We start from the raw sequence: 25,599 nt of genomic DNA, 5'->3' as shown, positions 1-25,599 counted from the left end.
AGTAGAGTGGGATGCAGAGGCTCACTGGTCATCAGTTCTCTTTTCCTCTGCACTGGCTTGCATGTGACTTCAGAACCCTAGTCCTGATCTTTTAGGACCAGGACCCTGTAGGTCGGTTGTTTCCTTTTGTGTTATGCCTGTATGGTATCATTATGATTGGGAAGGTGGTATTATACTATTTCATTTTGTAGAAACTGAGAATAAGAGGTATGTTTTGATTTTGTGGCTATTTGTGACAACTCTTTAGTATTAAGGTCATTTTTTCAACCTAGACCTCCTTTCCTCTAGACTACATGGAGAGAGGAAGGAGAAAAAATAATTAATTTTAGGAAAAAACAATCTATTTTTGTGTTGGTAAGGACACCCTAACACCATAATCACTTTCTCCTTGTGTGCCTGGCTACTTGTGTCAGCCTATATGTGAATGTTAACCCAGAAGATTCCTTTAGATGTCGCTGAACTCGTTCCTATAAAAAGTATTTCATTTTCAAACTCCTATGTTTCAAGAACTGAGGAATTCCATACAAATGGAATTTTGAGGGATGTATAGATGGAATTTATTGAGTCTTCTTTTCTGAATGCCAGACACAAAGATTTCCGTAGAAAAGCATTTTACAGGGGTTACCTAGAAACTTTGGGAAGGCAGTAATTACAGGTTTTTATTATTTATCCGAGTTTGGAGGTGTGCCTTCTGATGGATAAGTTGTTATATAGAAGTAGGACTTTTGCTTGTGATAATGCTTAGTTTTAGTCTGTAGCAGAAATGATAAACCCAGAATATTTATGTAGAATTAGTTCATCATAACCAAAAGCTTGATTGCTTGCAGTTCTGCAGTGATGAGGAGAATGGTCTAGGTTCTTAGGTAAGTTATTAACTTGTTGGATTGTGGATTTTTCAGATTTGCTAGTTTAGAAAATTGTTAGCAGTTTCTTTTAAGGCTTTTATAAATTCTTTAGTGTGTGTTTTCCTTCGCTTAATTATCTGCTAACATTATGCTGTCAGAATTTACACATTAGTCATAATTAACCTTTGAAGCTTAAGTGTGGGTGAATTTTCAGCACTGTTTTATATTCTTTGGGAATGGTCAGCCAGTTGTTTCCACAAGAATTTTATTTGTACCGTAGGTGAGATACTTTCAGGTAGGACTGATTTTCAAGGGTCAGAAGGCTTTCTTTGAACTTTATAATTGTGCTTGGTTGCATTTACAGTTGTTTAAAATGATCTTTAGTAAGGATAGTCACTTTAAAGAAATAAGTTTTTCATTGTTACCCTCATAATCCCTATTCCTGGCAGATTTTCTGGAATATTAGATTTTTCTTTGTCTTCATCAAGTAAAACAGGCCCATTTGATACCCATTTCAAGATCTTCCTTCTGCTGCCTGTCTTGTGGTCATTTAACTTCTCATTAAACCCTCTATTGGAGACTGTGCCAGAAGAGAGAGAAGATGAAAAGCAAATGAATCATTTTCTAAATGTTAGCAGCTCTGAAAAATGATTTAGTAGAAGAGATTGACGCTATCCCAAAAATTCTTTCAGATTATGTTTTATTTCATTCATCTGTATTGTCTCTGAGATGTTCCTAATAGTCATCAGTTTAGAGGCTGATTATTCAGCTATTGGATGACCAGGAATCTGCTTATTTTTTGGTTTGTTTCTTGCAGCATCTAAGCATTAAGCATCCCCATAGAGGATGTTTAGAAGTAAGGAGTAGGGATAAAATTTAAACTGATCAATACTGTTTTTTCCCCTTAGGGCTCTTTAGTGAACAGTTTGGTTTTTTAAGACAGTTTAGTCATTGTTATTGGAAATGACTAATAGTAACTTCATTTTATTTTGAGTATTTGTATCTTATACACAAATGTAGGGAGGTTTTTGGGTGTTTTTAAAGAAACACGAACTTATATAGATTCCCATAATTGATTTCTTGAATTACTAAACTTGGGTTTCATTACATCTTTGAATCGGAGCAGAACCTGGGCTTTTGCTGTGGAACAGACTCCAAGTCATCTAATTTTCTTTTTATGATTGTTTAAGAAGTTATCTTATTTTGGTTTAGCAGTAGAAAAGGGGGGAGAAAAGGATTAATAGTGGACAGACCTTGCATAACACCTGTAACATTGATGATGTCTGTTTTTTTCCTTTGTCTTTGGTCACCCAGTTCTCATTTAACCATTTGGATATTCATGGATTGGAGTTCTTTACTTGAGACAGGGGTGCTTGTGAGTAGGTGCTTGCTTTTTTGCCTCAGGGGAATTTTTACAAGCCCATTGTGACTGCTCACTTAGACTTAGTTACTATTAAATTTATTTATAAATAAAATCCACCTGCTAGGGAGTTTATAGTTAATCCTTTCAGTTTCTTGTTTCCTGGATTCTGTTCTTTCAATTTCCACCCAAAGAGGGGATTTATAGAAAGATCTAGACTAGTTGTCAGAAAATCCAAGATCTTCTTTTTTTTTGGTTAAAGATTTATATATTTATTCATGAGAGACACAGAGAAGGAGAGGCAGACACACAGGCAAAAGGAGTAGCAGGCTCCATGCAAGAAGCCTGATGCGGACCCTATCCCCGATCCCTGGACCCCAGGATCACGCCCTGAGCCAAAGGCAGATGCCCAACCACTGAGCCACCCAGGCATCCCAGAAAATCCAAGTTCTTAGTCCGTTACTTTCCAAACTGTGGGAACTTGAGCAAGTCATTTAATCTGCTTTTTTTTCTATTTTGCATCTCTGAAATGGGGATGGTAATTCATGCACTGATTATTGTATCAGGAATGTTGTGGGAGAAAATTTATTTAAATTTTAGAATATCTTTTTATTTAAATTTTGGAATCCCTTCTCTCAGGTTGTCCAGATATTCCTGCAGAGTTCTCCTGAGTGAGCTCTTCCTGAAGTCGCCCACTTGGAAGTGTTCTTGTTTTATCTTCCTGAAGGCCTCTGCTAGTCCATCCATTATGTAGCACTTTTCTGTACAGTTGTTGCATGTTGTTTTTCTTCACAGATAGAAAGCTCCATGAAGGCAAAGATTGTTTTCTTATTTTTGTGTCTCTACATTGCACATCGTCCACCCACCCCGTTGACCTTTAATAAATGTTGGTTGAATTATTTTTGAGGCTGTCAGGAATGAATACTTTGGGTGATGGGAAGATACCAAAGATGAGCCTATTTCCAGAACTTTCGGATGACTGGCCTTTTAAATTGCTCAGTTACAGATCTTTCTGTTGTATCAGTAACTGAATCAGATGTTCATAATATAAATTGGTAAAGCCTGTTTTCTTGATTCTGTTTACTTCAAATACTATGAAGCAAGTCAGAGGAATGAAAGGTTGTCATAACCCCCCTGAATTTGACATTTGTTCTATTTCTCACCCTATAGCATGTGGAGGTCTATCTATATCCAGCTGCTGAGTATGGAGAATTAAACCTGATGGCACGTTGTCTGGTCCACATTTTAGCTTGTTTTCTTTGAAGAATGTGCAAGGTGGAAAAATAGACGCTTCAGGCTCTGATTTCAGCCCATGCTGTGCTATGCAAATGTTCTCTACATGCCTGAGTGACCTTTTTGAGAAAGAGCCTTTGTGATCTTCTGTAGCCAGGGCCTGTTCTGGGAATAGTGTGCCAGATTTCTCTAAAAGTGGGAAAAGTGAATTTGTTCAAAGACCATATAAAAAGCCAGTGCTTTTCCTGGATAAATACCGATAAGTTCACGTTTCTTACTGTCTCTTGCCAGAGCTTTTGAAATTTGCTCTGCAGTTTGCTTTGCTGGTTGATTTGGAGAATGAAGTGTGTGAGAGGGGACTGACTAAAGCAATTCTGTAGCTGGGAAAGTGTTTAAGTGCTTTTGAATTGTAGATAAAAATAAATTCAAACTGGCATCATTAGTATCTGGGTGTTTATCAATGTCTTCAGGCTGGCTCTCCATAAATGCCGGCTGAATGACTGGCAACCAGATTTCTAAGGTTCTTTTTGTCCCAAATTGTGCTCTAATGATTTGGCATTTAAATTGTTTTCTATTTGTTTTGATTATTGTACAAAATGAAATCTATCGTTATTAAAAGCATAATTAGTGTTTTTTAATGTTATAAAAGAAATACCATTCTGATGTATTTCTCTTGGAAAGTATACTGGTGTCTTGGGAGGTTTATGACTTTTAATGCTTTTACTGAGATGTTTGGTTGTGTAGCTGAAATGGATGAAAAAGAGTTCTCTTTCTCCCTTTCCTTAAATCACCTTTTTGATAAGGATCATTGTAGGTTTGCACCAGGATAAGCTTGTACAGTTAACCATAATGTTCTCCTGTAGAAATTCTAAAAATTGAATTACCAGAGAGGGTAGGTAGAATTTTTTTTTTTTTTTTTTTTTTTTTTTTACAGATTTATTTATTTGTTCATGAGAGAGAGAGGCAGAGACACAGGCAGAGGGAGAAAGGATAGGTAGAAATTGAATGACTGGTGTACTTACTGGGCTCCTTCTCCTTCCCTAAGCATGGGATAATTTTTTTCTCTAAAGATCGTCAATCTCTTAGGCATGCGTAGACAGTCTTAGAGGAATGCTATCCTCTCCAGGTCTTTGCCCTGTAGCCAGTTTTGGTTGAGTGAAGATGACTAGTTACCCGATGCTTGGCCTGCTCTTTTGGGTGGAAGAATCATTCTGTTTTCATAGTTACATGCTCTGTCATATGTCTTTTTCTCCCCCCAAGTTTCCCTGGAACCTGGGCTCCCCAAGACGCAGCGCTGGAGCAGATGGATAATGGAGACTGGGGCTATATGGTGAGATGCTTTTGCAGATGCATTTTGAAGGCTGGCCAATAATTTTTGTGTCTTTCCCCCTTCTTCTGTATTCTTAGGTATAATGCATCTTAAAAGAATGAAAGTTATAAATTAGTATAACACCCTCTCCCCCCCCCCAAAAAAAACACCCTCTCCCCTCTTAATGAGTTTATTTTTGGGGTGTTTTTGTTTAGTTCGGTCTTTTTGTGTAAGCAAAGTCCATATGAGCTCTCTAAGTGACTTTTTATAATCACTTACTTGAGAGAGATCATAATAATTTAAAGGTCTTCAAAGTATGTCACTCTTAAAACCCTACATAGAGTAGTAACTGTTAAAATGGTCTAGTAGGTAATGGTACAGAGGATTTTTCTTGTGTTAGGAAAGTTGAAGTTTGAGAAGTTGCCACTTCTCCCACTTGTACTTTTTTTTTTCTTTTCCCACTTGTACTTTTTTTTTGAATGTGCTGGTCTTCCTATTTTACTTATCCTTTTTTTTTTTTTTCTACTTATCCTTTAATCAAAGAAATATTTCACTTGTCTAGTACTTGGAGTCCATCTGTCTTTATTTTTATTTTTTTCTTAAATATAATTTCTAAAAGGGAAGGTAGGTATTATGTAGAGAAGCTAGCTTTTCAAAATTAAAAGCCAGATTGCAACATTAATGTTACAAAAGTGAATACAGTATCAGATTATAAAATTTGAAAGCTGCTGTTAGCCTTTGGGTATATAAGATTGTGTTGACTAGTATATTGTTATGTTAGTATTTGGCACTGTATTTTCCATGGAGAAATTATAAAGAGTAGGTCTGCACTAATTTTTATTTTTAAAATAAATTTTATGATTTGTCCCCCTTTTTTTAGTGGGAAAAATGAAAGAAGTATTGAAAGTAGATATCTTTAAATTATCAAATCATTTTTATCCTCTTTTGTGTTAAATTGAATTAAGAAAAAGGAAATTCTCTTTTCTTTTAATCAGAAAAAAACTTATATGGGTATATTTTAGCTTGGCTTTTCTCTTCCCATAGTATAATCTGACCTAAAAACTTCTCTATAGGTATTGGACCGGAAATTAAATGGCTTTGGAAGTCATGCTCTTCTTTTTTAGTGTAAGGTTTTAATTAATTAGATTTACCCTTTTCCTATTGAAAGAAAGTATTAGATCCCTTTATCTGGGTAGGTTTATCATTGATAGTAAAGCTATTTTGTATTATAGGACTGCTAAATATATTATAGCCTGAAGGAATCTTTTGCTTGATACTATTAATTTTTTTAATTTGTCAAAGTTAGGATTTAAGAGATTTCAGATGACTGATCATTTTTTAAAAATTTCAGATGACTGACCCAGTCACGTTAAATGTAGGTGGACACTTGTATACAACGTCTCTGACCACACTGACGCGTTACCCGGATTCCATGCTTGGAGCTATGTTTGGGGGGGACTTCCCCACAGCTCGAGACCCTCAAGGCAATTACTTCATTGATCGAGATGGACCTCTTTTCCGATATGTTCTCAACTTCTTAAGAACTTCAGAATTGACCTTACCTTTGGATTTTAAGGAATTTGATCTGCTTCGGAAAGAAGCAGATTTTTATCAGATTGAGCCCTTGATTCAGTGTCTCAATGACCCTAAGCCTTTGTATCCTATGGATACTTTTGAAGAGGTTGTGGAATTATCTAGCACTCGGAAGCTTTCTAAGTACTCCAATCCAGTAGCTGTCATCATAACCCAATTAACCATCACCACCAAGGTCCATTCCTTACTAGAAGGTATCTCAAACTATTTCACGAAGTGGAATAAGCATATGATGGACACCAGAGATTGCCAGGTTTCCTTTACTTTTGGACCCTGTGATTATCACCAGGAAGTTTCTCTCCGGGTCCACCTGATGGAATACATTACGAAACAAGGTTTCACGATCCGCAACACTCGAGTGCATCACATGAGTGAGCGGGCCAACGAGAACACAGTGGAGCACAACTGGACTTTCTGTAGGCTGGCCCGGAAGACCGATGACTGATCTCTAAGCCTGGGAGAAGTTCCTGGAAACTCACTCTCCAGGACATGGAAGAGACTTTTTTTTTTTTTTAAATCACAGTGTGGGATTTTTTTTTTTTTTTAATATTTGTATTTATTTGAAGGCATTGAGGACCAGAAGGAAGTTTTGTGCGTTAGCAGACTCCTCTATGTTTTGTTCCTTTTACCTTGAGTATGCATGTGCCTGTTTGGAGCCTCCAGATACCTTTTTTATAAAAAGAAGTATGAAAATCATTATGGTATATAATCTACTCTTAACAGAGCTTTTTTTATTACAGTGCTACAATGATTTCTGATTAAATGGTCCCTAACTCAACTAGAAGGCTAAAAATGCAGGAATGAAAGAATAAACAGAGTATTCATGATGCCTTTGAGAAAAATCAAAACATCATGTAGGGTGACCTAGTTTCCAAACCAATAAGAAGTATTGTAATATTAAAGGAAAACTGTTCCAATCATTTAAAAGTACTTGTTAAGTACTGCTTTTTACAGTTATGACAACTGTTTCTTTCTATGCATATAAATCAAGCAACCAAATATCTGTAGCCATGGAAATGTCTGACTAGAAATATTTATATTGGATTCTGAATACAAAATGTCCCTGTGGTAGAACTCTTACTTCTTATGCCTGGTGCAGTATAATTCCCAAGTGTACTGTCTACCAGAAGAAAAAAAAAACTAATAAAAAATGAAATATGAAAATTAGGTTTGTATTTGTTGATTATTATTACTTATGGGGGGGGACATCATATTTCTTGCCTAAAGTATGTATTGTTTGGTTTATGTCCCAGTATATCCTGCATATAACACCTTTGTATTTGACTCCAGAGGACTCAGTAGAACCTGAGGAGGCAGTTTATAGAATCTACCGTGTTACTGGAGCAGGAATGGATGGAATTAATCATCTTGTCTAAAAGAGTGCATATTCAAACAGGGAATCAAACAATTTGATAATTTTTTTTTTCAAATAGGACTTACGTTGAAGATTTTTCTTCAGGAAGCCACTAATTGTCAGCACTGAATATGACCCTTTTGCTAGCTTTGCACTGAGCACAGGGACAAACTGGCTCTTTACTTTTTTCTCACAATATTATGGTGGCCCACAAATATATTTTATTATTATAGTTAAGTCTGTTTCTGAGGAGAAAAACTAAACTGCAGTGAGTGAAGGCTCTGGAACAGTTGGAGATACATATGTACTTTATTTTACTGTGGTCTTTATTTTGAATAGTTGCTTTGATTCTCTTTCTTGGAAGTTATAGGAAGGATTATGTTAGCTATAGTGAGACTTCTAGTTGCTGGAACACTTTATAAAGTAAGTCATGTAATTTCTTCCCTGTTTTCTAAGGGAAGAATGGAGTTTTGAGGCTGTGTGCCCTTTCCTTTTCTCTTCTACATGAGAGAATTCTGAAATTCTGTCTCTGAAAGGAGGATGAGAACACTTACCTATATCCATTTTTGCCCATGTCTCTCTGAAAATTTAAGATTTGACAAATGCCCAATATCTAGAAACCTGTAATTACCCTGTTTTTACCATCTTCAACTAAACCATCTTCAGCCGTCTTCAAACTAAAATCCTATCATACTATTGGCAGGTTGCTGTGGTTTCATTAAATGGTGCTGGTGTGAGGTTATCTTTTTAGAAAATTGTCTAATACTTCAAATTGATCAGAGATTACCCCCCTCCTCCAAAAAAACATCCAGCCACTTGTGTGTTGTTGAATTGGCAGAGATAGAAGCAAGACAGGATGATTTGGGTTGAAAACTGATGTGGAAATGGAAATAATATTAGTTCTAAGGTTTTAAAAATTAAAATCTTATGGGGTCTCTTCCTTGCCCAGTTTACTGGAGAAAAGTTTGTTTTGGTCAATTTTCTTAGGTTTATTAATTATTAACTAAGGGGCTCCTGGGTGGCTCAGTCAGTTGTTAGGCATCCAGCTCTTTTTTTTTTTTTTTTTTTTTAATCTTTATTTATTTATGATAGTCACAGAGAGAGAGAGAGAGGCAGAGACATAGGCAGAGGGAGAAGCAGGCTCCATGCACTGGGAGCCCGATGTGGGATTCAATCCCGGGTCTCCAGGATCGCGCCCTGGGCCAAAGGCAGGCGCCAAACCGCTGGGCCACCCAGGGATCCCAGGCATCCAGCTCTTAATCTCAGGTCTTAATCTCAGGGTCGAGGGTTGCAACCCTGCATTGGGCTCCATGCTGGGTGTGGAGCTTACTTAAAAAAAAAGAGAAGAAAAAAAGAAAAAATTAACTGAATGATTATTTTTATAAGTAAATTAGGAAAAGTAGCCAGCTGAGATTTTTTTGCAATTTAATCTGGTGGCATTTAGTTTTGAGTGTTTACTTGTGCAATATGAAAAATGTAGTTTGATTATATTTGGGTAATTTGAGACAATTATGTCTTTTTAAGAAAATTTTAAATCATTTTCCCTGCGAAATAGTTGATTTTCAAAAATTGATACTTAGTGGTATTCTCAGAGCTCTACATTTTATTTAGATTACTCCAAGAACAGGCACTTTTGGAGGAGGATTGTGTGTGCACATGTGTATATCCCTTTAAACCTTGGATAAATGTGTGCTAAATTAGACATAAGTGATAACTAATGAATCTCTTGACTTTTAGATCTAAAGCAAAACTGTGGTATTTAACAAAATAGATGCTACAAATGGATAGCACTACTTTATTTATTATGGGAAATTTTAAACATAATCAGAAGTAGAATAGTGCAAATACCCACGAACCCCTTGAATGACCCCATCTTCAGCTATTCACTCTCCCTTTTTCCTTCCATAGATTTTCTTGAAGTAAATCACAGATGTTTCATCCATCCATTCAGATAATGACCCTCTTTAAAAAATATATACTTTAGGCGGTGCCTGGTTGGCTGAATTGGTAGAGCATGTGATTCTTGATCTTGGAGTTGTGAGTTCAAGTCCTACATTGGGTATAATAAAACTTACTTTATTATTTTTTTTTAAGATAATAGGGCTATTATTATCCCCTGCTGAGTCAGGAGCCCGCCATGGAGCTTGATCCCAGGATCCAGAGCCAAAGGCAAACCCTTAACCATCAGAGCTACCCAGGCTGCCCTCAGAGCAAGTGAGCTTGCTTGCTTGCTTGCTTCCTTCCTTCCTTCCTTTCGATTTTATTTATTTATTTGAGAGACAGTGAGATAGCATAGAAAGCATGAACAGGGGAGGGGTATAGGGAAGAGGGAGAAACAGGTTCTCCACTGAGCAGGGAGCCTCCTGATGCAAGGCTCCATTCCAGGACCCCAGATTAGGACCTGAACCAAAAACAAAAGCAGATGCTTAATTGACTGAGTCACCCAGGCGCCCCTAGAGCTTACTTTAAAAACAACAACCATGTATATGTGTGTGTGTATACATATATATATATATTTTTTGAAATATATAAAGTATATATGAAGTATACTTTAAAGTTGAATGCTATATATGCATAGTTCATAGTCCCATGGTGGCGCCTCTTGAGTGCTCTTCATTATTTCACAGCTTGGATCTCCAACTTTGTAATAGTGGCTTTATGTATTTCTCATAGGCAGGGTTCCCCTGTTTGTAGAAAAAAAGTACATTGTTAAGACAATATTTCTGCCAGGGTTAATGACTTTTACCTCCACATTAAGTTTTTAGTTTCAAAAAAGTAACATTACATAAGATTCTTAATTTTAAAAATTAGTTTTTTTAAATCTGTTTTCTGTGAACATATGGAGAAACATTTTTTCCAAAGGGCATCCTTCCTTTTCTCATGCAGATTTTAAATTGTGGATGCAGGTGGCCAATTAAGAAACAGCTTATCATTTGCTTTTGGAATTTAATACAAATAAAATGCTTGACTTTTTGAAGTTCTTTGAAGTTGAACATTAACCCCAAAGCAAGGACCCAGAAGATGAATTGGATAATTAAGGTTCTATGTAAGAGTAGGTTATTTCCCCTTGTTCACTAATATATGTCTTAATTCTTTGCTTCACAGTTCTAGCCTCATCTTTTATATTTACTTGTTTGCCTGTCTAGGCTAAAACTTTGAGCTCCTCATTAAAGACAGGGTCTATGACTTCTGTTCTCCCTTATAGCCTTAGTACTTAGAACAGTTTCTGGTGTAGAGCTTATGCTCAATAAATATTCATTGAGTGAATGAATGAATGAATGAATGAATCAGTAGGTGTGTTTCATGTATCTAGCAACTACTTGGACAAATTTTTACAGTAGAATAATTGGGGGAAATAGGATTCTTGTTTTGAAATTGTCCCCAGTGGTTCCTGCACTGCTTGCATCTATAGGGAATCACTTAAATATGAATTAATGTGGGGAACAGGAACAGCCTTTTGCAATTCACTTTGGAGAATCTGGTTGGAAATAGCATCCAGCTCAGGAAAAAAGCCAAAAAACAAACACACCATGGCTAGAGTAAACTATGAGAGAGCGCATCATCCTGTCTAGGGATAAAGCTCAACACTCAGCCTGCCCCAGACAGAAGAGAGTCTGTCTTAGGATTCTGAGATGTTTAACTTAGCATAGCACTTTTCTTTTGGTAGAAAATGTCAGTGAAATATATTCCCCTTTGTAATTTTGTGTCTCCAAGGTATGTTTTAACATAGCTATTGTTTTAATTTATTTGAAATACCTTCATTGTGCCTTTTTCTACTGGTACAAATGAGGAAAAATTTGTCCTTAGAGTGACATTTGAAGTAAAATGTCCTTAGCTTCAAAATTATCTAGAGATTAGAAATATATACCTTAAAAGTGCTATTTTGGTAGACTCTCAAGGAGCCAGTAGTGTAAGATTATGTGGCTATATATTAATAGTCAACCGACTGTCATTTTAACTAACTGGCAACAGTTCTCTAAGGCCATTGATAATCTCACATTCCCAAATTGCTGTGCATGGAAGAGTCACATTGCTCTACTTGTCACCTTTTTAGCAAGGTAATGTAAGCCAAGATGGTCAGAGTCTGCAGCACTGTGTATGCAGGAGGTTCTTCATTTCACTGTGGGTCATAAAACTATGTTCATTTATTTCATAAATGCAAAGTGTCTACTCTGAGACAGATCCTAGAGTTAGGAAGAGAAAGACTCTATCCTTGTTCACAGTCAGGTAGCCGGAGATAGGCAAAACAGAAAAGTAAATGGGAAAAAAAAGAAACAAAAAAAAAAAAAAAAAAGAAAGAAAGAAAGAAAGAAAAAGAGAAAAGCGAATGAGATGAGATGATGAGCATCAACATTTTACCAAATCTGTTGATGCTCTGGACCAGTCATGCTCCTCATTTACATAAGCTTGCCCTCATATAGTATGCAGATTAAATGCTTTTAAAATAAAGATTAGAAACAAAGTTAAAAAAAAATGCACTATGTTCTTTAGTGAAGATGAGGGAGGAATCAGAACTGGCATGTTTCCTTGTATTGCTAGTTGAGCAGGTTTGAGCTAGATATGTTAGCATTTGCTGGCAGGGTCGGTTTTTCTCATGAGCAGCAAAGGGCATAGATTTATCCTTAGACCATAGGAGCTAATCTGGAGTAGGAGGACTGCTGTCGTTTCATGCCAGGATTTAAATATTAGAAAGTAGGGGGAATCTAATAGAAAAAGTAACACACCAGAAGTAGCTTAACTGTATTAAGCAGTAAATGTATCATACTTTCTTCAGGTAATTCTTTATATTTTCTTATCAAGTTAAAAGGATGCCTTCCTGGAGACGGGAAATGACCAAAATGGATTGGCCTATCTGACAAGCATCTTGGAGGTGACCAGTTATATTATAATTTTAGATAATCGTGTTAAATTACGCTGTGAGGTGTGACAGGATGCCAAATGTGAAGAGCAAGTCTAACACCATGCTAAGTGTGAATGAAAGCCTAAGAGTTGCCAATTTTATGAGGTGTTAAGACACTTTTCTGAAATTTGACCTAAGGGGTAAAAAAGTAAGCTTCGTTATCTGAATAACATTTGCACTGCAGAACTTAAAATAATCTGTTGCATATCTATAGATTATATTTGTTTTGATCATCTGTATCAAATCTGCTATTAAATATTGGTTATCAAATTCTAAATATAGGGTTTATTTCTTTACTCCAGTTATTGTAGTCATTGACATTCATAACTTTTCCCGTTGAGGCTTACGGCAGAGTCTGGGACGCTGACCCTAAATCATTAGGATTTTATGAGTCCTCCCTTCTGTCAATGACGTAGAGTTCTGGTATTCTCTCTTAGGGACAGCTGGGGATCTTTTTGCCATAACCCTTGTAATAGACATTTATATGGCTTTCTTGGGCTGCTGATGGCCCTGCAACAGCCTTCTTTGTTCCTGGGATTGTGTTCCTTAGAGTGAAGAGGAAGGAGGCATCTCCAGCACAGAGTCTGATCTGAGGGTGATCCCCCACCCGAAGCTTCCTATCACCTCTGAATACCCATTTTTATCAACACAAAACTGAGAGGTAAAAGGCTGAAAACATGATGGTTCAATCACTGCAATGATTTATCTTCTTTGTTACTTAAAAGTTCGTTTGGCACTATGTGTGTATGCCCTTGGGTATGTCAAGCCATGATTTAGAGCTTGGACCTTCCTCTTAATTCCCTTTACCAAATTCTGAGCCGTGTCTTTTGCTGATTACAGTCTATACTCAGAGTTCCAATCCAGGCCACTCCTGGATTTTTTCATGTATTCTCAAAATCTTTTTAACAGACATGCTATGCCAAGTAATTTCCAACCTAATGGGGAATCAATTAAAATGAGAAAACATGGAGGTTGTATTCATGCTTGTTCTCTGCTCTCTTACATAATTCATAATGAGTTCTACTCAACTACCTGAGTATTGGTCGGTGACCTCTGAGCCCAGTGGAACAGACGTTCATAGACATTTCCATCATAACAGCCAAGTGCTGAATTTAAACAATGATCCGTGAAGTCAAAAGCATCAGTTAACAAGATGGCATCCTTCCTGCGAGAGAAAACAAGAGTTTGTGAGTATTTTAGATTGCTTTTATGAATCTGTTTAATCAGGGATGGTGAATAACAACACCTAATTAAGAGGTCACAACAACTCAGCTCGGTTGTTTTGAACAACTCAGCTTTAATTTTCTAAAAGTTTTAATTTTTGATCTGTTAGATATACAAGTAGAAGGAGTCCGGTAATCTTCAAGGCTTATTATTTAAAATCAGCACATCCTTGTCTCATCTGTGTTTCCCCCACCTCGGGCAATCAGTTTCAGTATTTTAGCTGGTATTTTGGTATTTACCTGAATGCTTCTAAATATCTTGTGTGGATTGCTACTTCTTGGTTGTTCAGTTTTAGGTATTATCTGTCAACTCTCCATTACAAAAAGATAAGGATGTGTTTTTAGTTCCCTCTTGTCACCCTTGTATCATCCTGCCTCACCTCTGCTGCTTCTTGGTGTTCCTGCTCCCAGTATAGTTATAATTCTGGTCAGACTTAAATTTGGTGCTTGCATTATTATGACTATATGTGTGTCTATTACTGTGACTTCACATATCTTGCTCACGGTTGAGCAGTGTCCCTACCACGTCTCTCCCATTAGAGTGATCTACCTCCTGGTCTGCTGTTTCACACTGTAACTTTTGTCATCATCCGTAGCAATTTCAATACCTACATGAATGTTCCTCTAAAATGTGGCTTCTTGGTTCTTGGATCTTCTCTACTGACCTTGTTCTAGGGCTCCCTCTGTCACTTTCCACCAAGATGCCATCCCAGGACTCAGTTCTCCATATCTGCACCTTCTCCATGATGTGGGGCGTGTTCCTTTCACTGGCTCCTGCCCTTTTGGCTTACCCCCTCTAGAGTTCTGACTCCGATAATCTTTTTCTTTTCTTTTTCAAGCAACAAAATGTGTTTTCTTTTAGCCTATTGAATGAAATATTAAAAAAAAATTGTTCACAGGATGCCTGAGTGGCTTAGTGGTTGAGAGTCTGCCTTTGACTCAGGTCGTGATCCTGGGGTCCTGGGATCCAGTCCCTTATCAGGCTCTCCTCCCTCTGCCTATGTCTCTGCCTCTCTTTCTGTGTCTCTCATGAATAAATAAATAAAATCTTAAATAAAATAAAAATTGTTCACATGTTTCTTTAACTTTTTTTAGCAAGGGTATAAAACATAACATTGCAATTTTTTTTATACTCTTCCCTAGCCCTCCTTTTACAAAGCAGTTGAGGTGACTGGGATACTGTAGCTTCCTATTTTAATCTTTTCTGGGTGACCCTTCATCATCACTGTGAGAGGATTTCCATTTAGGGCTGGTTATACTTCTTTGACCCTACCAGTACCTACCACTTAACTTAATGTCCCTCATCCTCCTGGTGGCCTCCCTTCCTTCCTTATTCAGCTGAAATTCTATGGTCTGTTATATTCACTCCCTCAGAAATATATTCAACAGTTTTTCACCAACTCTGTGTCACCACCTTTGTAGCCATATGTGGCTGGGAAGTCAGTACTGACTGGTGTAATGGGAGTTCAGGTGGGCCCTTATCTGCTGGCTAGCAGTCATAAGACATTGCTCTCATTCCTTTACTCTTTCATTGCCTTAGATGATTATCTCACATCTCTCTTACTTACATGACTTTTTGTCCAATTTCACTGGTAAAATAGAAGTGGTAAGAGCACATCCACAAGTTCCCACCACTTTATTTATACATGCTTTCTCTGTTTTTGGTATAGGTACACTGTCCAGGCTCCCAGCTCATGCCAGCCCCTCCTCATCCCTTAGATACCTTCTCCTCTTGCCTATTAGAGAACAACATACTAGAAATTTTCTTGCCTTTCCATTACAATGTCAAAATCCCCTTCTCTACTGGATAATTTTCATATACAAACATGCTGTCCTACCTCCCGTCCTTAAAACAAGATTTTGAGTCTGTTTTCCTCTCCATCATCTACTCCATATCTTGGCTCCCCTTTATGATAAAGCTCCTTAAAAGTGTTGTGGTTGTTTATGCTTTGCTATTTCTTCTTTCCACCTGTTCTGCTAAACTAGATCCATTCAGGTTTTCACTTCCACTCCACTGAAATAGCTCTTGTCAAGGCTACTTCCTCTCATCAACCTTGGAGGGTCCCAAGACACAGTACTCAGGCCTCTTCTCTTCATATAGTCACTCCATGTGATATCCTTCTCATGGCTTTAAATATCAGTCATATGCTAATGACTTCCAAATTTATCTCTCCAGTCTCACTTACCTGCTTATTAACATCTTACTTGATTTCTAACAGGCTCTTCAAACTTAACATGTTCAAAGCCAAACTCCACATCTTCTGCACCTTCTCCTATGCATCCTGCCCAAACCTGGCATATTTATAGGAAATGGCAACTCTGTCCTGGCCAAAAACTCGAGCTCCTCTCTGTCACTTACACTCCACACCTGTGATCTGTCAGCAAATCCTGTTCTACCTTCAAAATATATCCATACTTCAGCTACTTCCCATCACCTCCAGTATTCTCATCCAGTCTAACCTGATATCATCTTTCACTTGGATTATTGAGGTAGCCTCCTAGTTGGGCTCCCTGCTTTTTATTCATCTCCTTCCCCAGTCAGTTCTTAATATGGCAGCTGGAGTGATCCTTTAGAAAAATATATCAGATGAGTGAAATGCTGAAAACCTTCCCACTCTCACACAAACTAAAAGCCAAATTTTTAAGTCTTTCCAATGATCTCTACCTGTCTTCACCCCTGGCCCCAGCACACCCTTAACTCTCTGACCACTGCTCTCATTCACCTCAGTCATGCCACTCCAGTCTCTGTGGCCTCTTCTCTGTTCTCTGGGGAGACGTGCCAAGCATGCTCTGGCCTCCAACATTTGTACTTCTCTGCCTGGAATGTTCCTTTCCCAGCCAACCCATGGCTCCTCTCATGTCCCCACCCCTTGAGATCTTTCCTCAGATACCACCCTCCCTGGCAGGCCTTCTCTGACTTATTTAAAACTACAGTCAGTGGAGAGTACAACTCTTGATCTTGGGCTTGTGAGTTTGGGCCCTGCATTCAGTGTAGAGATTACTTAAAAGTAAAATCTTTAAAAAATCAAAATGAAGCGACGCCTGGGTGGCTCAGTGGTTGAGCATCTGCCTTTGACTCAGGGTATGATCCCGGGGTCCGGAATCAAGTCCTGCATTGGGCTCCCTGTGAGGAGCCTGCTTCTCCCTCTGCCCAAGTCTCTACCTATCTCTGTATGTCTCTTATGAATAAATAAAATCTTAAAAAAAAAATCAAATGAAATAAAACTATAGCCTGTCTCCCCCCCACCCCCCCGGACCCCCACATTCCTAATCCTCTTCCCTGCTTTCCTTTTCTTCATAGCATGTATTTACCATGTCACACACTGTATGTTTGACTTTTCTGTGTGTGTTTGTCTCCTCTAGTCTTTAAGTATTTGTGGCCTTTTCGGTCTGAAACTCGTGTTCTTTATTAGCCTCCTGCTTCTTGAATTATTTTATCAATGGTTTGTTCCTTTCTATTTTTTCTATCTGCTCTTTCTAGACCTGTTTTTCAGATGATGGGCAGTTAGGATCAGTTTTCTTGCTATTTTTATCTTTTCTGCTAATTTTTATCTTTATGCTTTCTTTTCTGTGAGATTTTATGCAACTTTCTCTTCCAGTCCTTCTACTGAGATTTTCATTTCCACTATCATTTTTGTTTCATAAGGCTCTCTCTTTTTTTTTTCTGAATATTACTTTTTAAGAAATGACATTCTTGTTTTGTGGTTTTGTGTATCTCCTCTTAACTCTTTGAGGGCATTACAGGTCTTTTTAAAAAGATTCCTTCTCCTGGAAGATTCTCTTGTGCCCTCGAAGTTGTTTCTTTCTTGCTTATTTGGTATCTAAGTCGGAGGCTTCCCTTGGGTGTCTAGTGATCCCCGAGTCTCCGATCATAGCTAAGAGTGGGGCATTACTTAGCTGATTAGAAGTCCAAGTGTGCTTGTCAATATGTGGGATTCACTATGGGGTGAGTTAGAGGGCTATGGTGTCAGTATCTTCAGTTTTGTCTCCTTTGGGCTGGTCACGTTCTTCGGAGGAGGAGCATACTATCATCTTCCTGTAGCATACTAGCCTGGCTGCCAGTTTTCTGGAAGCCAGGGAAAAGAGGGCTGAGGGAGGGGGCTTAGGTTAGCCCGGCCTATAAACATTTATTCAGACCCCTGGTTTCTGTAGGGTAGCCTCACTGTCAACTATGCCTGATGTTCCCTGGCCCACAGACCCTCTGTATACTCTTCTGCCAGGGTGGAGTCAAGGAGAATCTCAAAATTACTTTCAGAGGAGGAGGGGACCTGGGGTTCAGCTCCTTCTATTTTAGATGGAGCTGAACCCCCGTGGGTCTCAACTTTATCCCTATTGTCAGAGGTGCACAGTGCTGCTACTTCTTGGGGTTCTTTGGTATTACTTGTTTCCCACTTCTGGTTTATGATCCAGTTTTCTCTGGTCTACTACTGTTCTACTACTGTTCATCTGCTTTCATATTTTCATGTTTCCTCCCCTGTTCTTTTTCTTTTTGTGGGTGTGTAGCTTTTTAAAATTTTTAATCCATGCTGTTTCAGGAGGGAACAAAAGTAAATACATATGTTCAATCTGTCATCTACACCTGATGTCCTTCACCTGAGATTTTATGACCCCTTAAACAACTATAAACTGGGTCAGTTAGTTAACATTACACAGAGAGCTGGTTCTTAGTGTCACATGGAATAGTGTGCCATCCTTCATGTGTTATCTCAGAAATTAGAGGGTGATACTAAGTAACCAAGGCAAGGAATTCTGACACAGAACTGTTACAAACATGGAGTCTGTTACATACCTAACTACCTCGCAGTAATAAGGTTACTTAGGAAACGTAAGCTGAGTAAATCAGTTTGTGGGTTAGATGGATACCTAAAATCTCACATAACAAATTTAATATTCCAGTTAATTTAATAAAACAATTACAGCAATGCCTAAGTTGCCTATTTGCGCCAGTGCTCTTGGTCTTGTCTTAACTTGTAAGTCTATGGTGCCAAGGCAAGTGCTTAGAAATGCTGTTGCAGATGTTAAAAAATCATGCTTATGAGGTGTTAGGGGTTATCTTTTGTGTTTAATCATCTCTGTCAGTCAGGCTAGAACCTTATTGTTTTCATGTGCTTTATTATTTTTTTTTAAAGATTTTATTTATTTATTCATGAGAGACAGAGAGAGGCAGAGACATAGGTAGGGGTAGAAGTAGGCTCCCTGCAAGGAGCCCAGTGCGGGACTTGATCCAAAACCCTGGGATCACACACTGAGCTGAAGGCAGACACTCAACCACTAAATCACCCGGGCATCCCTGTTTTCATGTGCTTTAAAATGCAGAGCATTTCAGGGGTGCCTGGTGGTTCCATTGGTTAAGTGCTCAACTCTTGATTTTGGCTCAGGTCATGATCTCAGTGTCCTGGGATGGAGCCCTGCATTGGCCTCCATGCTCAGTGGGGAGTCTGCTTAAGATTCTCTCTCTCCCTCTTCCTCAGTTCCTCCTCCTGCTCATGAGCTCTCTCTCTCTCTCAAGTAAATAAATAAATGTTTAAAATGCCAAGCACTTCAGAATTAGACTTGGGTTTGAACTGTGCAATACTCAGCTCTGCTATTAATGGTTCCCACCACTGTATTCTCTATATAAGGGAAAGTTTAATACCTGAGGCATACTTGCATGAAATGTATTTTTGACAGTTTTTGATGATTTAATTAAACATTTGCTGATTGCCAAATATCTATTAGGTGCTGATAAGGAGTCATAAGTGGTAATGTTGCATATTGTTAGAAATAAACATAACTTTTTTAAAGAAATAAACATAATTTGATCTAGTTTTTTAAAAACTTTGTCACAAGTAGCTAATTTTTAAAATTTCAAATCTTTTGCCTTTTTTATTATCTTAGTGTTCTAGATAATGTGAACTATTAGAGGTTCTAGCGGAAAAGACAGACACACACACACACAAACACAGACACAGTGTCACACCACCCCATATAAAGGAGTCATCCTGTTTTCTCAGAAAAGGTTAAATCCTTAAGGTAGCCCATTTTATCTTATGGACAATGGTGACTGACCTGTTTTGTTTTAAGTTGTTTCTTCCAGTATGCTGTTCGGGCTGGGGCTTTGGTTTCGATGTTTTTAAAGTGACCATTTAGATTATATATATAACATAACAGAATGAAAGCATTGCATTAGTATGTCATGACCCTAAACTGTACTGCATTATGTTGCATTTAAGAACTATTTGTATTATTGCTTTATGAGTAAGTGTGTGAAGTACTGAGTTTAAAAGAAAATTTCATCTTGAAGCTGAGAAACTAAGTTTAGTCAATTTAGTAAGAGTTTGCCTAAGCACATTCAATAAAGACAAGGATACATTTGAAATAAACAATTCCCCCACCTTAACTTTAATACAGTGTAGAAGCATATGCTCTGGGGTCCAGTAGGTCCCAGATTGCACCCAGCTCCTCCCCTGGCTAACTGAGAGACCTTGGGGAAGTTCCCTACTCCCTTTAGCCTGAATTTCCTCCCCAGTAAAATGGGGCAATTAATAGTACTCATTTCAAAAAGCTAGAAGGATTAAATGAGATGATGTATGTGAAAGCTTTTGGCACAATGCCTGGCACACACAAGTGTTCCTTAAATAATTAGTTATGATTGAGACTCATTATTAGTACATATTATGAATACAGTAGTATACTTCATTTAGATACTATTCCTATTTCCTTTACAATGTTGAAGAGTATTCAATTGAGATAATTTGTTTTTAGGTATTTTTATTTCTAATTGCTTTTTTTTCCATTTTTTTCTTTCATGAATCCATAATGCTTTATGTTGATGTAATCATGCTAGAGTATAAACCTCTCCAGGGTGGTTGCTACTTTTGCCAGACCTCATGTAGCAAGATTATGGAGCTGCAGTTTCAGAGTTTGAAGTAAACAAAGGACCTAGGGCTAGTCTCTGAAGATTACTATGCTCTGAGGGCCAGCCACTTACCGGATGAGGAGGAGCAGGTTCAGGTAGGCTGTTCTCACCGCATCTACTTGGGTCCCAGATAGGAAGCCGTCGTGGAGAAAGTCACCCGAGTTTGTCAGGATACTGTGTAAAGCATAGAGATCACAGAGGCGTTTGAGCACCTGCTGAATTGCTGGTTCGTTTTCTAGTTTGTCCAGAGTTTCTGTAAAATTCTTCACACTGATATAGTAGCAATGTGCCTGAAAGACATACGAAAGAATTACGTTAGTTTCTGATTTCTGACTCCAGAAGTCCTCCTGGAAGCAGGGCAGGACTGCTGGAATAAGCTCACTGCAGCCATGTGTTTCCCAGGAGGCTGATCAGTGCCACCTTTTCTCTCAGCTCCCTGTGGGTCTGACTGAGCCTTTTTGACAGCATACCTGTGTGTGTGTGTGTGTGTGTGTGTGTGTGTGCATGTGTGCATGCACGCATATATACACATGCTCTTGATGGGGGCTTGTGGGCTCTGGGACTTGGCCCTGAGCTTCCTCATTTTGTTGGGGGGAAATTTCAAGGAGGTTTGAAAGTAGAAAGAATACAGGGGTATTGGAGGCTGGCATGGAGATGGTGGAGGACAGCACCACTTAAGAAAACAGCTATTTATTGTTTGCCATGTTCAGTGCCATGGTGTGTGCTTGTGTGTGTCTTGGGGTGAGAAATTAGAGGTTCAGTATGGACACAGAATTTTTCCCAGCTACTGAGGGTAAACTCTGCAAGGTAAGCAGGGCAGTTATTTGGCACATATCCAACAATCTGGCTTTGTCACTGGTTAAAACAAAACTTTTGGGCACCTAGCTGGCTCAGTCAGTGGAGCAAAGGACTCTCAATCTCGAGGTTATGAATTCAAGTCCCACATTGGGCAAAGAACTTACTTAAAATAAAATTATAAAACTTTTGGTACCACCTGTTAAGTGACCACTGCCCTCAACCTGGTAAGACCCCCCTGTCAGGATCCTTTCCTGGGACCTCCCCCCCCCCTCCTTACAGCTCTGCAAATAAAGGATGAATGCCTGACCCAGCAGGAGGCTTTCAGGCCTCTGCCTCCATTAGGCCTGAAGTCCTTTCTGTTTGGCCTGTGCCCCTGCCCTACTGGTTGTTGAATATTTTGAATATTCCCTTCTCCCCAAGACAAATGCACATATTGTTATCAGGTAAGGTATATGAATTCCATGGGAGGAGGGAGGAAAGAAGAGCACATAAAAACTCTTCTCAAAGGTTTATGTGCATAAAGATTAGCTGGGCATCTTGTGAAACAGCAGATTTCCAGATAGCTTCCGAGTAATGTCTTAAGTAGCAAGGCTTAGACTGTCTTGAGGGTTCAGAGAAGTTTCAGCAGGGGGTTATTGCATGTACACGGGGCTGTACTTGTGGGAGGCTGCATCACTGGGGCAGAATGAGGTGATGACAGAACTGTGTAAGTTAGGGTGGGTGGTACCGCTACCCAGGCCCCTGAAGGGCTGTGATTGACATGGTTGGTGAGGTGGGGAATAAAGGCAAAAGAAATGTAAATAAAATGAACTTTCCTTATAACTTACAACCCACTGACAAGTACTTGAGACTGAATATGACATTCCTCCTGGAACTCCTGTCTTAATATTAACGCCTTGCTAGAGGAAAAAACAGCCTGACAGTTAGCCGGGCCTCCAGGATCCTGTAAATATTCCTTTCTTAACATGTGAAAATCCTTTTGGAAACTTCGTTGGCCTCTACCCCTCCCAATTTCAGTGTATGTGATCAATTGCTCCTGACAATCCCAGGGCAGCTCTTTCTATCCACTGGTCCTGTCCCCACGCTTTAATAAAACCACCTTCTTTTGCACAAAAAATGGCTCAATTTTTTCTTGACTGTTTGTTCCTGAAGCTCACATCAGTTGGGATTTCATTCTCTGGGGGTCCAAGGGCCACCAGAGTCTTCAACAGGGAAGTGACCCCATCAGGTTTCTCACTTGGAAAGGATCTGCCTTTCCCATGGAGGCCTCACATGGGTGCTAACAACACTGCTTTGCCACCTGGACCTAGTGTGCTCACAGCCACACTGGGTTTGCAACATTTGGATATAGAAGAGGAACGAACAGATGTGCCCTGTTGCCTCCGCTGAGTCAGACAGCCCTTGGTGCTCAAACTGGACAGACCCTGCTTCCCTTTTCTAATCTGAGGGCCACATCCTTAAATTCTCAGGGCCTTGGGGTTGTGGAGTGGGGTGATAAAGAGCTGCCTGAGGGCCCTGGCCTCTGTGGCCTCTGGTGACAGTGAGTCAAACTTTGGCACCATGCTTTGAACACAATGCACTTTACTTCCTTTGTGTGTGTGTTGGTTTAAATCTTGCCTCCTGCCTAATTTGGATATAAGGGGTGGGATGTGTAGCATTTATATGCTAGGTGCATCTGTAAGTTTTACATGTATTAACTCATTTAATCTTCATAATAATCTTAGAAGGTAGGTACTATTATTTGTTCCATTTTGCAGATGAGGAGACCGAGGCATTGACAGATTAAATTCCTTGCCCAAGGTCACATGGCTAGTAGGTGGTAGCAACGAAAAATTGTCCATATCCTTGTTAAGTGTCTGTCTTCACCACTGCCTTGCCTTGCCAAAGCCACCAGAGACTGAGGCTGGATTATAATGGGTACCAGCATTTCCTCTAGTGGTCCTAGGAACCAACCGCTCTCCTGGGCAGGGCCTCAGGTTACACAACCAGAGCTTATCAGAGCCTAAAGGTCCTTTTCATGCCCCTTTGTTTTATGGACCAGAAAGTTACAGCCCAGGGAAGGAAGGACACTGGATGTCACATAGAGAGGCAGGTCATGCAGAGAGCAGGAAACATAACTTGGGCTACCACTCTGCACTGTTCTCCACTCCCCTTGTGTTGTTGTCACTCTCTACTTGCATATTTATGGTTTCTAGATGGGACATGGTGAGTGGTTAAGGTTTCTGTAGAGTATATGTTTTTTCCAAAACATGAAGCTCAGAAACTGCAGATTTCTCTGCCCATTATGACTTTGGAGAGTCAGCTTGGGCACCATCTCTCCAGGAAGCCACTCTTCTTCAGCTTACAATGCCTGGGGGAGAAGGGACTTGCTCTTCTCCTCTAGGCTGGCTGAACTACCCACCCTCGATGCCCCTAGGACTTGGAGAATCACCTCTCTCCCTCATACACAGTGGCTGAGGTCATAGCTTGCATCTGTGAGGGAAAGGAAAGCAAAGCATCTTAACCATTTTCTACCTCTGGGACTTAATTCCTTTGAGTTCTATTTCCTCATCCTTAAAATGGAGGTTATGCTACTTTCCACCCCCAGGGTGGTATATATTAACTGAGGTAACCCTGGCATGCAGTGCCTGGTCCATTGGAAGGCAGGGCAGAGGTTTGGAAAATGTATGCCTAATGGGCAGCTGTGGTTCCTTTTGTTGTAGTCTAGTGAGAACACAGCCTTGGCTCACCCTCCTCTGGGTTGATAGGACATTTATTACAGCAGGGAGTCCCCCTGCGATGGACACAGCCCCGTGGATGGTGGCAGAGTTAAGACCAGTACCAGCTGATGTGTGGTAGAGACGGCGGGTCACCAGGTGGCGCTCATGCCCAGCCTGCACCGCGAGGGCTGCTACAGACACTCCTTCAGGCTTTCCTGCCATTTCCTGGGCCTGATGCCTGAGGGTCAAAGTGTTCACCTTGCTTTACAGTTCCAGCTGTAGGTAGGGCCAGAGTCCCAGCTCCCTAAGGGAGAGCTCAGGAGTTAACCTCTTTCCCACCCCATTACTCTTTGAAAGCAGTCGCTTTCTTCTACCCCCTTAATATGTCTGTGTCCACCCACGTTTCTCCCTGCCGTCTGCCAAGTTCTTGGACCACCCTCACTCAGCCCTTCTTGCCCAGACAGCTGCTGCCTGTTCCTACTTGGCCTCCAGCCTCCAGTCCATTGCTCCCCAGGCAGCCTGTATGGTTCCTCTACAGTGAAACTCTGATCACCTCATTCCCCAGGTACAAAGTTTGCAAAGGCTTCCCATTGCAATGAAAACAAACCAAACAGTTCACAGCGGTGCAGAAGGTCCCAGGCCTTGCCCATCTTTCCCCCTCCCTTACCTGCCTTCCTTTTCTGGGTTCAGTCTTCCTCCTTTAACTCCTCCTTGGGAGGATTTGCATTTTCTCAAGCACCATGTCTTTGCTTGCCTCGCTTCCTTTTTCACCTGCTGTTCCCTTTGCCAGGAAACCTCCATTTCCCAAACCACAGCTTCTACCCATAGCCTGGCTAATTTCAGCTCACTCTTGACGTCTTGGCTTGGATGCCACTTCTGGGAAGCCTTTCTGATCCTCATGCCAGGTAGTGATGCACCTCCCTGGGATCCCGTAGCCTGTTTCCCCATCCCAGTGCTGCCTTGATTGTACTGCCTATGGGCACCATCGAGCCTCCAGTACCTGGCCCAATGCTTGGTGTTGAGTGGGTGCTCAAATATTTGCTGACTGAATGTGAATTATGCAGAAACGCAAAACATAGTAGAAATTGAATCAGACATCTAAGGATTGCCTGTGGGGCTAAAGGGAGACTTGACCTGCTTTTCTATCTGGGAGGAAATATTTGAACAACCTCAAGCAAATCCAATAACACTGCCTCATTACATTTTTCCCTAAGAGCTGTCAGCAAGATTGCTTTGGAGTTAAGTCCTTTAATTAAAATACCCTGGACGAAAGCCTTGGAAGTGAAATGAGGGCAGCCACTGAGCAGGGCTGGGAATAAAGGCAGAGCTCAGATTTTCTCAGCATGGTGGCCTGTGGGGGAAACAAAACAGGTCCCTTCCAGCTGGA

At 39.8% G+C, this 25,599-nt stretch overlaps 2 protein-coding genes across 23 annotated transcripts in view; one reads left to right on the top strand and one right to left on the bottom strand.

The window, feature by feature from the left end:
• The window catches only part of KCTD6 (potassium channel tetramerization domain containing 6), a 42,017-nt gene extending 34,510 nt beyond the window's left edge, over positions 1-7,507 (top strand). For all 5 annotated transcript variants that reach the window (XM_025985584.2, XM_072720614.1, XM_072720615.1 and 2 more), the window contains 2 exons: positions 4,699-4,768; positions 6,099-7,507. In XM_025985584.2, the coding sequence (XP_025841369.1) occupies positions 4,699-4,768; positions 6,099-6,785 (757 nt within the window). In that variant the 3' untranslated portion in view covers positions 6,786-7,507. The remainder of the gene's footprint in view (positions 1-4,698; positions 4,769-6,098) is intronic.
• Positions 7,508-9,475: 1,968 nt separating this feature from the next.
• ACOX2 (acyl-CoA oxidase 2) overlaps positions 9,476-25,599 on the bottom strand; it is a 31,306-nt gene continuing 15,182 nt past the window's right edge. For 16 of the 18 annotated variants that reach the window (XM_072720583.1, XM_072720585.1, XM_072720577.1 and 13 more), the window contains 3 exons: positions 20,788-21,005; positions 13,627-13,759; positions 9,476-10,378 (listed from right to left, as the gene is read on the bottom strand). In XM_072720583.1, the coding sequence (XP_072576684.1) occupies positions 10,316-10,378; positions 13,627-13,759; positions 20,788-21,005 (414 nt within the window). In that variant the 3' untranslated portion in view covers positions 9,476-10,315. Of the gene's footprint in view, positions 10,379-13,626; positions 13,760-14,482; positions 14,681-20,787; positions 21,006-25,599 lie in introns of all 18 variants that reach the window. The other 2 variants (XR_011994364.1, XR_011994365.1) reach the window with 1 other exon arrangement.

This window comes from Vulpes vulpes, chromosome 9 (genome assembly GCF_048418805.1).
Source record: "Vulpes vulpes isolate BD-2025 chromosome 9, VulVul3, whole genome shotgun sequence".
NCBI lineage: Eukaryota > Metazoa > Chordata > Mammalia > Carnivora > Canidae > Vulpes > Vulpes vulpes.
The sequence above is the reverse complement of the archived record's forward strand: the minus strand, read 5'-3'. Positions and strand labels throughout refer to the sequence as shown.